This window comes from Nomascus leucogenys, chromosome 9 (genome assembly GCF_006542625.1).
Source record: "Nomascus leucogenys isolate Asia chromosome 9, Asia_NLE_v1, whole genome shotgun sequence".
NCBI lineage: Eukaryota > Metazoa > Chordata > Mammalia > Primates > Hylobatidae > Nomascus > Nomascus leucogenys.
In genome coordinates, this window is record NC_044389.1 from 60,736,149 (window position 1) to 60,753,099 (window position 16,951).

General features: G+C 37.9%; 1 protein-coding gene across 1 annotated transcript in view; it reads left to right on the plus strand.

The window, feature by feature from the left end:
* The window catches only part of MRPL1 (mitochondrial ribosomal protein L1), a 99,546-nt gene that overhangs the window by 48,755 nt on the left and 33,840 nt on the right, over positions 1-16,951 (plus strand). The window contains exon 7 of the mRNA XM_003265793.4: positions 125-231. Coding sequence (XP_003265841.1) covers positions 125-231 — 107 coding nt within the window. The remainder of the gene's footprint in view (positions 1-124; positions 232-16,951) is intronic.

Below are 16,951 nucleotides of genomic sequence, written 5' to 3' on the forward strand. Positions count from 1 at the left end.
GAACTAAAGTTTATCTGCCACAATTTATTTGCTGTATCTTTACATGAGATACGTGTTTCTTTTATTCAGTAATTTTTACTACTTATTTGGAGTGATAATTGTGGATTTTACTTTTTCTAACTAGATTCCATTGGCCGTGACATCCCCAAAATGCTTGAATTATTTAAAAATGGACATGAAATTAAGGTAGATGAAGAAAGGGAGAACTTTCTCCAGACCAAAATAGCAACAGTAAGTTACAATGAAAATTATCAAATAATCTTCTTTTTTTTGTTGTTCAAGTAATTCTTTAATAATTTATAATATTATAAAATACCAGTCATTTGAACTTGTTCTGGGCACTAGCATTAAGAATGGCATTAAACATACACATAGATACTTTTTTTATTCTATAAATTAAACTTGTAAATTTTAATGGTACTTGAGAATTTCTTCCAGTTATGTGGTACTCTCACATTTACTTGTACTTTGCCTTTATGTATACACTTTTGTATTTATGTATTATGTTTTAAGCTTATTGAGAATAGGGTTTAGATTTTGTATGTCCCCCTAATCAAGATTGCATAATGCTGAGCACATAGTAGGTGTTCAATACTACTTTAGTGGAATTGAGTAATTTGCTTTATTTTAATGAATTATGTCCAATTTTCTTTGCTAATGTTTTTAAAATTGTTTGCCTGCTTTTAGAAGATGCTGGAAATCAGTTTCCAAAGCCATTTTTAGGACACTAATATAGATATGCCACATTTCTAGGACTGTGTTTTAAAATATATTGTCATTACAAACATTAAAGTTATTTATACTAAAGAATCTCTAAAGTGCCTATCCAACATATGTAATTTTTTTCTTGTTCATTTACTATAGGAATAACAGTAACTGATAAATTGATAGCAAAATTTAAACAGGACCTACCAAGTGTCAGGTGCTATTCTAAACAATTTTTGTATATTCTGTCTTTTAATTGTTAGCCATATGAGAGGTAAAATGATCACTCCTGTCTTATAGATGAAGGCATGCAAGCCTAGAAAAGTTAAATAACTTTTCCAAGGTCTCACAGCTACTGTGAGGCAGAATAAGCATTTGAACTTTGGCAATTTCCTCTAGTCCAGGCTCTTTATCCCTATACCATCTTGCCTCATGACTGGAATTATTTGAATAGCTATTGTTCTTTCTCTTTGCCTTCCCATCTTACTCTTAAGGAGAATTCTGCATTATAGCTAGTAGTCCAAGTTCATTGAGCTGTGCCCACTGCAGGTCATCAGAAATATAGAAAAAGCTGAGTGACACAGCCTAGGCAATGTGGTGAAACCCCATCTCTATAAAAAATACAAAAAAATTAGTTGAGTGTGGTGGCATGCACCTGTAGTCCAGCTACTTGGGAGGCTGAGGCGATCCCTGGGATCACCAAGGTTGCAGAGTGAGACCCTGTCTCAAACAAAACAAACCAAACCAGAAAGTAAAGAAAAAGCTGGGTGCTATGTTGCCCAGGCTGGCCTCAAACTCCTATGCTCAAATAATCCGCCCTTAGCCTTCTGGGTAGATGGGACTACAGATGTATGCCACCATGCTAGGCTTCTCAGCTAGTTTTATGGTCAAAAAACAAAAAAATTTGCTTTAGAAATGGAGCAAAGCAGGTTTAATCTAGTTGGGGAAACCCCAGCTTGCCATCATTATCGTCAAAGCTCAGCTCCAATTTATTTGACACTGAGCTCTGCTCCAGTCTAATGTTGGAATTTCCTTGTTCCCCAAAAGGCCTTTGGCAGCACTTCTTGTTTCTTAGGGTTGACAACATTGTAATTGAAAAACCAAACAAATGAAACATAAAATACAAATTTTAAGAATCTATTCTGAAGTTGTAGAGACTTGAGTTTGAATACCTTTTCAGCTTTTTCAGAGATGGCAGACTTTAAGCAAGTTTCTTAATGTTGTTGTGTCTCAAATTTCCTCATCTATAAAATATGTATAATAGTACTTATTTCACTATGTGGTTTTGAAGATTACATAAAATTTTAAAATGGTAACACCTATTGTTATTGTTTTGGTTGGCCTTTTGGGACTGTAGAGTATCCTTATAAGGCTCTTTTTAGCTGGATTAAATCTGTCTTAAGTAATGTTTTCAGTTATTCAGTAGTTAATAGTTTACGTAGAACTTGACTCAGAATATAAGAAACCATGACATCGCATTCATTTTTTTCAACAAATACCATAGTGATTAAGACATAGGTCTTTTGGTGTTTTAGACATGAAGTCCTTGCCCATGCCTATATCCTGAATGGTAATGCCTAAGTTTTCTTCTAGGGTTTTTATGGTTTTAGGTCTAATATATAAGTCTTTAATCCATCTTGAATTAATTTTTGTATAAGGTGTAAATAAGGAAGTGATCCAGTTTCAGCTTTCTACATACGGCTAGCCAGTTTTCCCAGCACCATTTATTAAATAGGGAATCCTTTCCCCATTGCTTGTTTTTGTCAGGTTTGTCAAAGATCAGATAGTTGTAGATAGGCGGCATTATTTCTGAGGGCTCCATTCTGTTCCATTGATCTATATCTCTGTTTTGGTACCAGTACCATGCTGCTTTGGTTACTGTAGCCTTGTAGTATAGTTTGAAGTCAGGTAGCGTGATGCCTCCAGCTTTGTTCTTTTGGGTTAGCAATGACTTGGCGATGTGGGCTCTTTTTTGGTTCCATATGAACTTTAAAGTAGTTTTTTCCAATTCTGTGAAGAAAGTCATTGGTAGCTTGATGGGGATGGCATTGAATCTATAAATTACCTTGGGCAGTATGGCCATTTTCACAATATTGATTCTTCCAACCCATGAGCATGGAATGTTCCTCTATTTGTTTGTATCCTCTTTTATTTCATTGGGCAGTGGTTTGTAGTTCTCCTTGAAGAGGTCCTTCACGTCCCTTGTAAGTTGGATTCCTAGGTATTTTATTCTCTTTGAAGCAATTGTGAATGGTAGTTCACTCATGATTTGGCTGTTTGTCTGTTATTGGTGTATAAGAATGCTTGTGATTTTTCTGCATTGATTTTGTATCCTGAGACTTTGCTGAAGTTGCTTATCAGCTTAAGGAGATTTTGGGCTGAGACAGTGGGGTTTTCTAGATATACAATCATGTCATCTGCAAGCAGGGACAATTTGACTTCCTCTTTTCCTAATTGAATACTCTTTATTTCCTTCTCTTGCCTGATTGCCCTGGCCAGAACTTCCAACACTATGTTGTTGAATAGGAGTGGTGAGAGAGGGCATCCCTGTCTTGTGCCAGTTTTCAAAGGGAATGCTTCCAGTTTTTGCCCATTCAGTGTGATATTGGCTGTGGGTTTGTCATAGATAGCTCTTATTATTTTGAGATACGTCCCATCAATACCTAATTTATTGAGAGTTTTTAGCATGAAGTGTTGTTGAATTTTGTCAAAGGCCTTTTCTGCATCTATTGAGATAATCATGTGGTTTTTGTCTTTGGTTCTGTTTATATGCTGGATTACATTTATTGATTTGTGTATGTTGAACCAGCCTTGCATCCCAGGGATGAAGCCCATAGGCATGGGCAAGGACTTCATGTCTAAAACACCAAAAACAATGGCAACAAAAGCCAAAATTGACGAATGGGATCTAATTAAAGAGCTTCTGCACAGCAAAAGAAACTACCATCAGAGTAAACAGGCAGCCTACCAAATGGGAGAAAATTTTCGCAACCTACTCATCCGACAAAGGGCTAATATCCAGAATCTACAATGAACTCAAACAAATTTACAAGAAAAAAACAAACAACCCCATCAAAAAGTGGGCGAAGGACATGAACAGACACTTCTCAAAAGAAGACATTTATGCAGCCAAAAAACACATGCAAAAATGCTCATCATCACTGGCCGTCAGAGAAATGCAAATCAAAACCACAATGAGATACCATCTCACACCAGTTAGAATGGCGATCATTAAAAAGTCAGGAAACAACAGGTGCTGGAGAGGATGTGGAGAAATAGGAAGACTTTTACACTGTTGGTGGGACTGTAAACTAGTTCAACCATTGTGGAAGTCAGTGTGGCGATTCCTCAGGGATCTAGAACTAGAAATACCATTTGACCCAGCCATCCCATTACTGGGTATATACCCAAAGGACTATAAATCATGCTGCTATAAAGACACATGCACATGTATGTTTATAGCGGCACTATTCACAATAGCAAAGACTTGGAACCAACCCAAATGTCCAACAACAATAGACTGGATTAAGAAAATGTGGCACATATACACCATGGAATACTATGCAGCCATAAAAAATGATGAGTTCATGTCCTTTCTAGGGACATGGATGAAACTGGAAATCATCATTCTCAGTAAACTATCACAAGGACAAAAAACCAAACACCGCATGTTCTCACTCATAGAAGGGAATTGAACAATGAGAACACATGGACACAGGAAGGGGAACATCACACACCAGGGACTGTTGTGGGGTGGGAGGAGCGGGGAGGGATAGCATTAGGAGATACACCTAATGCTAAATGACGGGTTAATGGGTGCAGCACAGCAACATGGCACATGGATACATATGTAACAAACCTGCACGTTGTGCACATGTACCCTAAAACTTAAAGTACAATAATAAAAATAAAAAAAAAAAAGACATAGGTCTTAATCACTAAGTAGTAGATCACTAAGTAGTAGATCAGACTACTTGGATCTTTTGGAGATATAATTTCTTAATGAAAAAGAAATTATGTGTTTAAAGAGATTTTTTTTTGAACACTTAGTATTGCAGTATAGTAGGATGTTGAGAGTGGGTTTTAGATTCCTGTTGTCTTGATTCAAACCCTTGTTCCAGCTAGAAAGAGCTGTACCCCCTTGCTCTCTGAGCCTCAATTTTTCCCCATTTCCCATTTCTCCTGTATATAAAATGATGGTAATAATATGTACCTTCTAAGCTAGGGAAGAATAGATGAGATAATAACATAATAACCATTTAGCAGAGTACTTCTGTCTAAGGGGGAGTAACAGGGACCTAATTTATCCTCTTACCTAAAAAAAATCAGCATTATTTGATACCAAAACCAGACAAAGAAAACTGCAATACAGTATCATTCGTGAGCATAGGTGTAACAACTGTAAACTAAATTTTAGCAAATAGAACACAGCAATATATAAAAAGGGTAACATATCATGATCAGGTAAGGTTTATTCTAGGAATGCAAGGTTAGTTTAACATTCAACAATTAATCATTACAGTTCACCATATTAAGAAAGTAAAACACAAAAGCCATATGAGCATCTCAGTGGATGCAGAGAAAGCATTTGACAGAATCCAACATCTGTTTCTGATTAAAAAGTCTCAGCAAACTAGGAATAGAAGTCCATGTCCTTAACCTGAAAAGAATAGCTAAGAAAAGTCAAAGCTGACATCATATTTAGTGGTGAAACACTGAATATTGCATTTCTCCTAAGATCAGGAACAAGACAAGGACATCCCTCTCACTGCTGCTTCTTTTCAACATTGATCTGGGGCTTCTAGTCAGCGCAATCAGGCAAGAAACAGAAATAAAAAGTCAACTAGATTAGAAAGGAAGAAGTGAAACTGTCATTATTCACAGATTACATGTTCTAGCCACTGGAACAACGAAGTGAGTTAACTAAGGTTGAAGGTAGAAGCTCAATGTACAAAAATGTTTCTGTATTAACAGCAAGGAACAATTAGAAATTGAAATGAAAAAGCAACAAATGCCATTTGTACTAATAGCAAATATATTAAATACTTAGGGGTAAATCTGACAAAGATGTGGAAGATCCATACACTGAAAACTTTAAAACATGGTTAAGAAAAATAAAAAATCTAAATAAATGGTGACTATATACCTTGTTTGTGTATCAGTAGACTCAATATTGTTAAAAATATCAATTTTCCCCAAGGTAATCTATAGATTCATAGCATTCTCAGTCAAAGTACCAGTTAACAGTTTGTAGAAACTGACTAGCTGATTCTAAAATTCATAGAAAAATGCAAAGTATCTAGAATAGCTAAGACAACTTTTTTGAAAAAGAACGAAGTTGGAAGTCTACCTGATTTCAAGATTTATAAAGCTGCAGTAATTAAGACAATGTGGTATTGACATCAAAATAAAACAGTTAATGGAATAGAATAGAGAGTCCAGAAAGAAAGACAAAACATGCATATATGGACAACTGATTTTCCACAAGGTACAATGGCATTTTTTCTGGAGAAAGGATAGTTCTTTCAACAAACAGTACTGGAATAGTTGGATATCTATATGCCATAAAATGAAATTCAACCAATACTTCAAGACATATATAATAATTAAGTAAAAATGAATCAAATACCTAAATGTAAAGCCTAAAATGATAAAACTTTGAGAAGAAAAACTTGGGTTAAGGAATGTTTCTTAGATAAGACATGAAAAGCATGATCCATAAGAGAAGAAATTGATAAATCACCCTATAAAAATTAAAAGCTTCTACTCTTTAAAAGACACCGTTAAGAGAATGAAAAGACAAATCACAGACTGAGGCCGGGCACGGTGGCTCACACTTGTACTCCCAGCACTTTGGGAGGCCGAGGCGGGCAGATCACGAGGTCAGGAGATCGAGACCACGGTGAAACCCCGTCTCTACTAAAAATACAAAAAAAATAAGCCGGGTGTGGTGGCGGGTGCCTGTAGTCCCAGCTACTCGGAGAGGCTGAGGCAGAAGAATGGCGTGAACCTGGGAGGTGGAGCTAGCAGTGAGCCGAGATTGCGCCACTGCACTCCAGCCTGGGTGACAGAGCGAGACTCTGTCTCAAAAAAAAAAAAAAAAATTACAGACTGGGAAAAATATTTGAAAATCATGTATCTGATAAATTCAGAATATGTAAAGAACTGTCAAAAACTCAATAAAACTACCCAATTTTAAAAATCAAAAGATTCGAACGCACCTCACTATGGAGATATATAGATGACAAACACATGGAAAGATGCTCAGCATCTTTAATTGTTAGGAAATGTAAATGAAAACCACAATGGGATAACACATCTATTTGGAATGAATAAAGTTAAAAAGACTGGCCATACCAACTGCTGTAAGGATGCGGTGGGACTTGAGCACTCTTACAGAGTTTGTGGGTATGTTAAATGATGCAACCTCTTTGGCAAACAATTTGGCAGTTTCTTAAAGTTGAACATCCACCTACTATATGATCCTGCCATTCTACTTTTAGATACTTTACTTAGGAGAAATGAAAACATGTGTCCATACAAAGACCTGTAAGCAAGAGTTCGTATCAGATTTATTTGTGATAGCCCCAAACTAGAAAATTTCCAAATGTTCACTGCAAGTGAATATAAAAAATATTCTTCAGTAATAAAAAGAAATAAAGTTGATACATTCTACAATATTGATGGATTTCAAAATAATTGTGCTGAGTGAAAGAAGTTAGAATAAAGGGAGCACATCCTGTATGATTCTTTTTGTATAAAATTCTGGCAAATGCAAACTAATGTATGATGACAGAAAGCAGACCAGTGGTTGCCTTGGGGCCAGAGGTGGGTGAAGAGGGGCAGGAAGGAAGAATTACAAAGGCACACAGTAAATTTTGGGAGTGATTGTTATGTTATTCTGACTGGTGATTGTTGCATGTGTGTATACATAAGTCAAAGCTTAGTGAATTGTATGCATCAAGAATGTGGAGGGGGTGGAGCCAAGATGGCCGAATAGGAACAGCTCCGGTCTACAGCTCCCAGCCTGAGCGACACAGAAGACGGGTGATTTCTGCATTTCTGTCTGAGGTACCGGTTTCATCTCACTAGGGAATGCCAAACAGTGGGTGCAGGACAGTTGGTGAAGCGCACTGTGCGCGAACTGAAGCAGGGTGAGGCATTGCCTCACTCAGGAAGCGCAAGGGGTCAGGGAGTTCCCTTTCCTAGTCAAAGAAAGGGGTAACAGATGGCACCTGGAAAATTGGGTCAGTCCCACCCTAATACTGCGCTTTTCCAACGGGCCTGGAAAACGGCACACTAGGAGATTGTGTCCCGCACCTGGCTCGGAGGGTCCTATGCTGATTGCTAGCGCAGCAGTCTGAGATCAAACTGCAAGGTGGCAGCGAGGCTGGGGGAGGGGCACCTGCCATTGCCCAGGCTTGCTTAGGTAAACAAAGCAGCCAGGAAGCTCGAACTGGGTGGAGCCCACCACAGCTCAAGGAGGCCTGCCTGCCTCTGTAGGCTCCACCTCTGGGGGCAGGGCACAGACAAACAAAAATTCAGCAGGAACCTCTGCAGACTTTAATGTCCCTGTCTCACTGACAGCTTTGAAGAGAGTAGTGGTTCTCCCAGCACGCAGCTGGAGATCTGAGAACAGACAGACTGCCTCCTAAAGTGGGTCCCTGACCCCAGAGCAGCCTAACTGGGAGGCACCCCCCAGTAGGGACAGACTGACACCTCACTTGGCCGGGTACTCCTCTGAGACAAAACTTCCAGAGGAACTATCAGACAGCTGAATTTGTGGTCTCACGAAAATCCGCTGTTCTGCAGCCACCGCTGCTGCACCCAGCCAAACAGGGTCTGGAGTGGACCTCTAGTAAACTCCAACAGACCTGCAGCTGAGGGGCCTGTCTGGTAGAAGGAAAACTAACAAACAGAAAGGACATCCACACCAAAAACCCATCTGTACATCACCATCATCAAAGACCAAAAGTAGATAAAACCACAAAGATGGGGAAAAAACAGGGCAGAAAAACTGGAAACTCTAAAAAGCAGAGTACCTCTCCTCCTCCAAAGGAATGCAGTTCCTCACCAGCAACGGAACAAAGCTGGACGGAGAATGACTTTGACAAGTTGAGAGAAGAAGGCTTCAGACGATCAAACTATTCCGAGCTACGGGAGGAAATTCAAAACAATAGCAAAGAAGTTAAAAACTTTGAAAAAAAATTAGACGAATGGAAAACTAGAATAACCAAAGGAGAGAAGGGCTTAAAGGAGCTGATGGAGCTGAGAGCCAAGTATCGAAAACTACGCGAAGATTGCAGAAGCCTCGGTAGCCGATGCAATCAACTGGAAGAAAGGGTATCGCTGATGGAAGATGAATGAAATGAAGTGAGAAGGGAAGTTTAGAGAAAAAAGAATAAAAAGAAAGGAACAAAGCCTCCAAGAAATTTGGGACTATGTGAAAAGACCAAACCTACGTCTGATTGGTGTACCTGAAAATGACGGGGAGAATGGAACCAAGTTGGAAAACACTCTGCAAGATATTATCCAGGAGAACTTCCCCAATCTAGCAAGGCAGGCCAACATTCAGATTCAGGAAATACAGAGAATGCCACAAAGATACTCCTCGAGAAGAGCAACTCCAAGACACATAATTGTCAGATTCACCAAAGTTGAAATGAAGGAAAAAATGTTAAGGGCAGCCAGAGAGAAAGGTCGGGTTACCCACAAAGGGAAGCCCATCAGACTAACAGCTGATCTCTCGGCAGAAACTCTACAAGCCAGAAGAGAGTGGGGGCCGATATTCAACATTCTTAAAGAAAAGAATTTTCAACCCAGAATTTAATATCCAGCCAAACTAAGGTTCATAAGTGAAGGAGAAATAAAATACTTTACAAACAAGCAAACGCTGAGTGATTTTGTCGCCACGAGGCCTGCCCTAAAAGAGCTCCTGAAGGAAGCACTAAACATGGAAAGGAACAACTGGTACCAGCCACTGCAAAAACATGCCAAATTGTAAAGACCATCGAGGCTAGGAAGAAACTGCATCAACTAACGAGCAAAATAACCAACTGACATCGTAATGACAGGATCAAATTCACACATAACAATATTAACTTTAAATGTAAATGGGCTAAATGCTCCAATTAAAAGACACAGACTGGCAAACTGGATAAGGAGTCAGGACCCATCAGTGTGCTGTATTCAGGAAACCCATCTCACGTGCAGAGACACACATAGACTCAAAATAAAGGAATGGAGGAAGATCTATCAAGCAAACGGAAAACAAAAAAAGGCAGGGGTTGCAATCCTAGTCTCTGATAAAATAGACTTTAAGCCAACAAAGATCAAAAAAGACAAAGAAGGCCATTACATAATGGTAAAGGGATCAATTCAACAAGAAGAGCTAACTATCCTAAATATATATGCACCCAACACTGGAGCACCCAGATTCATAAAGCAAGTCCTGAGTGACCTACAAAGGGACTTAAACTCCCACACAATAATAATGGGAGATTTTAACACCCCACTGTCAACATTAGACAGATCAACGAGACAGAAAGTTAACAAGGATATCCAGGAATTGAACTCAGCTCTGCACATAGTGGACCTAATAGACATCTACAGAACTCTCCACCCCAAATCAACAGAATATATATTTTTTTCAGCACCACACCACACCTATTCCAAAATTGACCACATAGTTGGAAGTAAAGCTCTCCTCAGCAAATATAAAAGAACAGAAATTATAACAAACTGTTTCTCAGACCACAGTGCAATCAAACTAGAACTCAGGATTAAGAAACTCACTCAAAACCGCTGAACTACATGGAAACTGAACAACCTGCTCCTGAATGACTATTGGGTACATAATGAAATGAAGGCAGAAATAAAGATGTTCTTTGAAACCAACGAGAGCAAAGACACAACATACCAGAATCTCTGGGACACATTCAAAGCAGCGTGTAGAGGGAAATTTATAGCACTAAATGCCCACAAGAGAAAGCAGGAAAGATCCAAAATTGACACCCTAACATCACAATTAAAAGAACTAGAAAAGCAAGAGCAAACACATTCAAAAGCTAGCAGAAGGCTAGAAATAACTAAAATCAGAGCAGAACTGAAGGAAATAGAGACACCAAAAACCCTTCAAAAAGTTAATGAATCCAGGAGCTGGTTTTTTGAAAAGATCAACAAAATTGATAGACTGCTAGCAAAACTAATAAAGAAGAAAAGAGAGAATCAAATAGATGCAGTAAAAAATGAAAAAGGGGATATCACCACCGATCCCACAGAAATACAATCTACCATCAGAGAATACTACAAACACCTCTATGCAGATAAACTAGAAAATCTAGAAGAAATGGATAAATTCCTCGACTAATACACCCTCCCAAGACTAAACCAGGAAGAAGTTGAATCTCTGAATAGACCAATAACAGGCTCTGAAATTGTGGCAATAATCAATAGCTTACCAATCAAAAAGAGTCCAGGACCAGATGGATTCACAGCCGAATTCTACCAGAGGTACAAGGAGGAACTGGTACCATTCCTTCTGAAACTATTCCAATCGATAGAAAAAGAGGGAATCCTCCCTAACACATTTTATGAAGCCAGCATCGTCCTGATACCAAAGCCTGGCAGAGACATAACCAAAAAAGAGAATTTCAGAGCAATATCCTTGATGAACATTGATGCAAAAATCCTCAATAAAATACTGGCAAACTGAATCCAGCAGCACATCAAAAAGCTTATACACCATGATCAAGTGGGCTTCATCCCTGGGATGCAAGGCTGGTTCAACATACGCACATCAATAAATGTAATCCAGCATATAAACAGAACCAAAGACAAAAACCACATGATTATCTCAATAGATGCAGAAAAGGCCTTTGACAAAATTCAACAACCCTTCATGCTAAAAACTCTTAATAAATTAGGTATTGATGGGACGTATCTCAAAATAATAAGAGCTATCTATGACAAACCCACAGCCAATATCATACTGAATGGGCAAAAACTGGAAGCATTCCCTTAGAAAACTGGCACAAGACAGGGATGCCCTCTCTCACCACTCCTATTCAACATAGTGCTGGAAGTTCTGGCCCGAGCAATCAGGCAGGAGAAGGAAATAAAGGGTATTCAATTAGGAAAAGAGGAAGTCAAATTGTCCCTGTTTGCAGATGACATGATTGTATATGTAGAAAACCCCATTGTCTCAGCCCAAAATCTCCTTAAGCTGATTAGCAACTTCAGCAAAGTCTCAGGATATAAAATCAATGTACAAAAATCACAAGCATTCTTGTACACCAATCACAGACAAACAGAGAGCCAAATCATGAGTGAACTCCCATTCACAATTGCTTCAAAGAGAATAAAATACCTAGGAATCCAACTTACAAGGGATGTGAAGGACCTCTTCAAGGAGAACTACAAACCACTGCTCAATGAAATAAAAGAGGATACAAACAAATGGAAGAACATTCCATGCTCATGGGTTGGAAGAATCAATATCGTGAAAATGGCCATACTGCCCAAGGTAATTTATAGATTTAATGCCATCCCCATCAAGCTACCAATGACTTTCTTCACAGAATTGGAAAAAACTACTTTAAAGTTCATATGGAACCAAAAAAGAGCCCTCATTGTCAAGTCAATCCTAAGCCAAAAGAACAAAGCTGGAGGCATCACACTACCTGACTTCAAACTATACTACAAGGCTACAGTAACCAAAACCGCATGTTACTTGTACCACAACAGAGACGTAGATCAATGGAACAGAACAGAGCCCTCAGAAATGATGCCGCATATCTACAACTATCTGATCTTTGACAAACCTGACGAAAACAAATGGGGAAAGGATTCCCTATTTAATAAATGGTGCTGGGAAAACTGGCTAGCCATATGTAGAAAGCTGAAACTGGATCCCTTCCTTACACCTTATACAAAAATTAATTCAAGATGGATTAAGGACTTAAATATTAGACCTAAAACCATTAAAATCCTACAAGAAAACCTAGGCAATACCATTCAGGACATAGACGTGGGTAAGGACTTCATGTCTAAAACACCAAAAGCAATGGCAACAAAAGCCAAAATTGACAAATGGGATCTAATCAAACTAAAGAGCTTCTGCACAGCAAAAGAAACTACCATCAGAGTGAACAGGCACCTACAGAATGGGAGAAAATTTTTGCAACCTACTCATCTGACAAAGGGCTAATATCCAGAATCTACAATGAACTCAAACAAATTTACAAGAAAAAAACAAACAACCCCATCAAAAAGTGGGCAAAGGACATGAACAGACACTTCTCAAAAGAAGACATTTATGCAGCCAAAAAACACATGCAAAAATGCTCATCATCACTGGCCATCAGAGAAATGCAAATCAAAACCACAATGAGATACCATCTCACACCAGTTAGAATGGCCATCATTAAAAAGTCAGGAAACAACAGGTGCTGGAGAGGATGTGGAGAAATAGGAACACTTTTACACTGTTGGTGGGACTGTAAACTAGTTCAACCATTGTGGAAGTCAGTGTGGCGATTCCTCAGGGATCTAGAACTAGAAATACCATTTGACCCAGCCATCCCGTTACTGGGTATATATCCAAAGGACTATAAATCATGCTGCTATAAAGACACATGCACACGTATGTTTATTGCAGCACTATTCACAATAGCAAAGACTTGGAACCAACCGAAATGTCCCACAACGATAGACTGGATTAAGAAAATGTGGCACATATACACCATGGAATACTATGCAGTCATAAAAAATGATGAGTTCATGTCCTTTGTAGGGACATGGATGAAACTGGAAAACATCATTCTCAGTAAACTATCGCAAGGACAAAAAACCAAACACCACATGTTCTCACTCATAGGTGGGAATTGAACAGTGAGAACTCATGGACACAGGCAGGGGAACATCACACTCCGGGGACTGTTGTGGGGTGGGGGGAGGGGGGAGGGACAGCATCTGGAGATATACCTAATGCTAAATGACGAGTTAATGGGTGCAGCAAAACAACATGGCACATGGATACATATGTAACAAACCTGCCATGTACCCTAAAACCGAAAGAATGTGGAGGATATCCAGTGGAATACTATGCAGCAATAAAAAAGAATAAACTAAGGATACATATTACAACATGGATAAACCTCAAGAATATTATGCTCAGGGAAAGAAGCCAGACACAGAAACTACTTGCTGTATGATACCATTTATATGAAATATTCAGAAAAAGCAAAAGTATAAAGACAAAAAGTAGATTAGTAGTTGCATAGGAGGGGTGAGAGGAAACCAGTATTAATGCTAAGTGTGCGTGGTTGTATTGGGGTGATAATGTTTTCAAACTCATTTATGGTGATGGTCGCACAACTCGATCAACTTACTAAGAAACATTGAATTTTACATCAGAAAATGGTAAATAATATATGCAAAGTATGCCTTGATAACATTAATTAAAAATGTGCAGTATGTCAAGTTTTACAAAAGTAAAACAAGGTTTTACTTTTACAAAATAGTAAAAAACTGTACCATTGTATTATGCAAAATAATTGTTCCATAAATTTTATTATTGGAATTATAGTTAAAAATTTAGAAATGATTTTACAGCAATTTAATGAGGTTTCCTTGAGTGAAATTATTCTAATTATGCAGTTGAAAATATTGAAGATGTGGTATGTGTGTGTGTATGTGTGTTTGTTTGTAGCCAATATGTTATGACAAATTGATATAGGATGAGTGCAGCAGGTAAATGGGCACTGATGGTATCACATGCCTATTAAGCGTCCTTATTTTGGATAAAAAGAAGATACCTAGAACAGGGGTCAATAAATGACAACCAGGGGCCAAATCTGGTTGTGGCTGTGGCCTGTTTTTGTATAGCCTGTGAGCTAACAATGGCCTTTACAGTTTTAAAGGTTGTAAAAAATAAAGGATAGCTACAGAGACTGGATATGGCCCGCAAAGCCTAAATCATTCACTATCTGGCTCTTGATTTGCTGACTTCTGATCTAGAAAGATGTTTTTTGGGAGAGTGAAATGGATTAGTTTTGTGTGTCTATTTACCTGTACAGGAGAGACTCTCACTGTAGTTAAATCATCTTGATGTCTGTTACGATTCTGCACTTCAAGATCCATTTCTAGTATTGATGTAATACAGAATTGATCTTGAGTAGTTTATAGTTTTCTTTCTGTATCACTGTGCTAAATATAATCCGTTGAATGATCTTTCTTAATTATTTAACTTGAGGATTAGTATCTTGGATATTAGAACTCAGCCACCAATGCCTTTGTATATCCAAACTGTGTATACTAATGCTGTTATAGTCAGCCAGTATCTAACATTTGTCAGCAGTACTTGCAGGTAAATTAGTTTTTTTCGCTTCTCTTTGCTTGTTTTTTAGACAGGGTCTTACTCTATCACCCAAGCTGGAGTGCAGTGGCTCGATCTCAGCTCCCTGCCAGGCTCAAGTGATCCTCCCATCTCAGCTCCTTCACCCGTAGCTGGGACTACAGGTGTGCGCCACCATGCCCAGCTAATTTTTGTATTTTTTGTAGAGACGGGGTTTTGCCATGTTGACGAGGCTGGTCTCGAACTCCTGGGCTCAAGTAATCTACCCACCTCAGCCTTGCAAAGTTATGGGATTACAGGCACAAGCCACTGCGCCTGGCCTTAGTTTTGTTCTTAATATTTCCTACCATTTGTACCTGTAACTTACATAGTCATGAAATTTGTTATGTCTTATGCTATCAAATCAAATGCTCATATCAGTGAAAATATCATAAGATGATATGTTGAACATCATGAAGATAGAACAAGTTATTGGAATATGTTATTTTTTAATCAGTTATATTGCTATCACATAGACACCATTTATTTTCTCTCATAGCATGAAGCATAATTGGTTGGGATAAAAGCAAGCTGCCAAGAGATCAGATAAAAGGGAAAAGTCTTAGAGCATAAGACTGAAAATAAAGAGCTACAGAGGAGAAAAAATACATTTCTTCAACCTTTTTCCCCCAATGGCTCTTTCCATGACATAGAAATGAAACTAAGGCAGATTCTCAAAAAATGAAGTTGAGACATATGTACCTGGCCAATGTTTATATTCTAAATAGCAGTTTAATTTCAGATAGTAATTAAATAATTTTAAAAGGATTTATCTGAGTTTGCTATATAGAAAATAATATAGTCATAATTCTGCTATCCAGATAACTTTTGACATTAAAAAAATTTCAAATTAATGTACATACATGGTTAAATTCAAATAATTCACAAAAGCATATAAAGAACACTAGAACCCCTTTCCCTGCAATAGTTTTCTTGTGGAACTTAAAAAACTTTTAATATATGTACATGGTTAAGTTAAAGTAATTTACAAATGCATATAAAGAAACACCAGAGCCCCTTTCCCTGCAATTGTTTTCTTGTGGAATTTCTATTTACAGCTTTATTTTTGTTCTTCCAGAAATATTAAGGCATAAACATAGGCACCCTTATAAAATTCATTTAATTATATTATGCCACACATAATATTCTGTAGCTTTCTTTTCTGTGGATAAAACTGTAGCATGGATGTCTTCAAAGATATAGTATGAATGTCATCAAAGATGCAAAGAGATCTGCCACATTCTTTTTAAGGCCTGCATAGAGTTGTATTCCATCATATACCATAATCAGTTCCTTATTGATGGGCCTTTAGTTTGTGTCCCGATTTTTGCTATTGCAAATGATACTTAATGAAAATTTCACAAAGAAATATTGCCAAAATTCTCCAAGTATATCCACAAGGTAAATTTATAGAAATAGAGTATATGTTGAAAATTTTATTATATGAATTCCCAAATTACTTTCTAAAATGTTTATACTAATTTATCATCCAACAGTGTGTTAAAGTACTTGTATCTTTATACCCTCACCAGCATTGGGTATTATCACACTTAAACATTTTGTCAGTTTGAAAGTTGATATATTATAGGTGTGAGTGTGAGCACATGTATACTTTTAACAGCTTAAAAATTTCAGTGTGAACATTATCATTGTTTTCTTTGGTTAGAGTGTTATTCTCTTTTACTCCTTAAGATTCTGAATCTCCTCATCTGTCCACCATTCTTATTTCCTTTATTTTCATATTCCTAGCCCCGCTCTTATTCTTCACAACTCTCTTTTTTGTGTATGCAGTCTCCTATTGACTCCTTTTACCATAGACTCTTTCTGACTCACCCCACCATCACCTGCTCT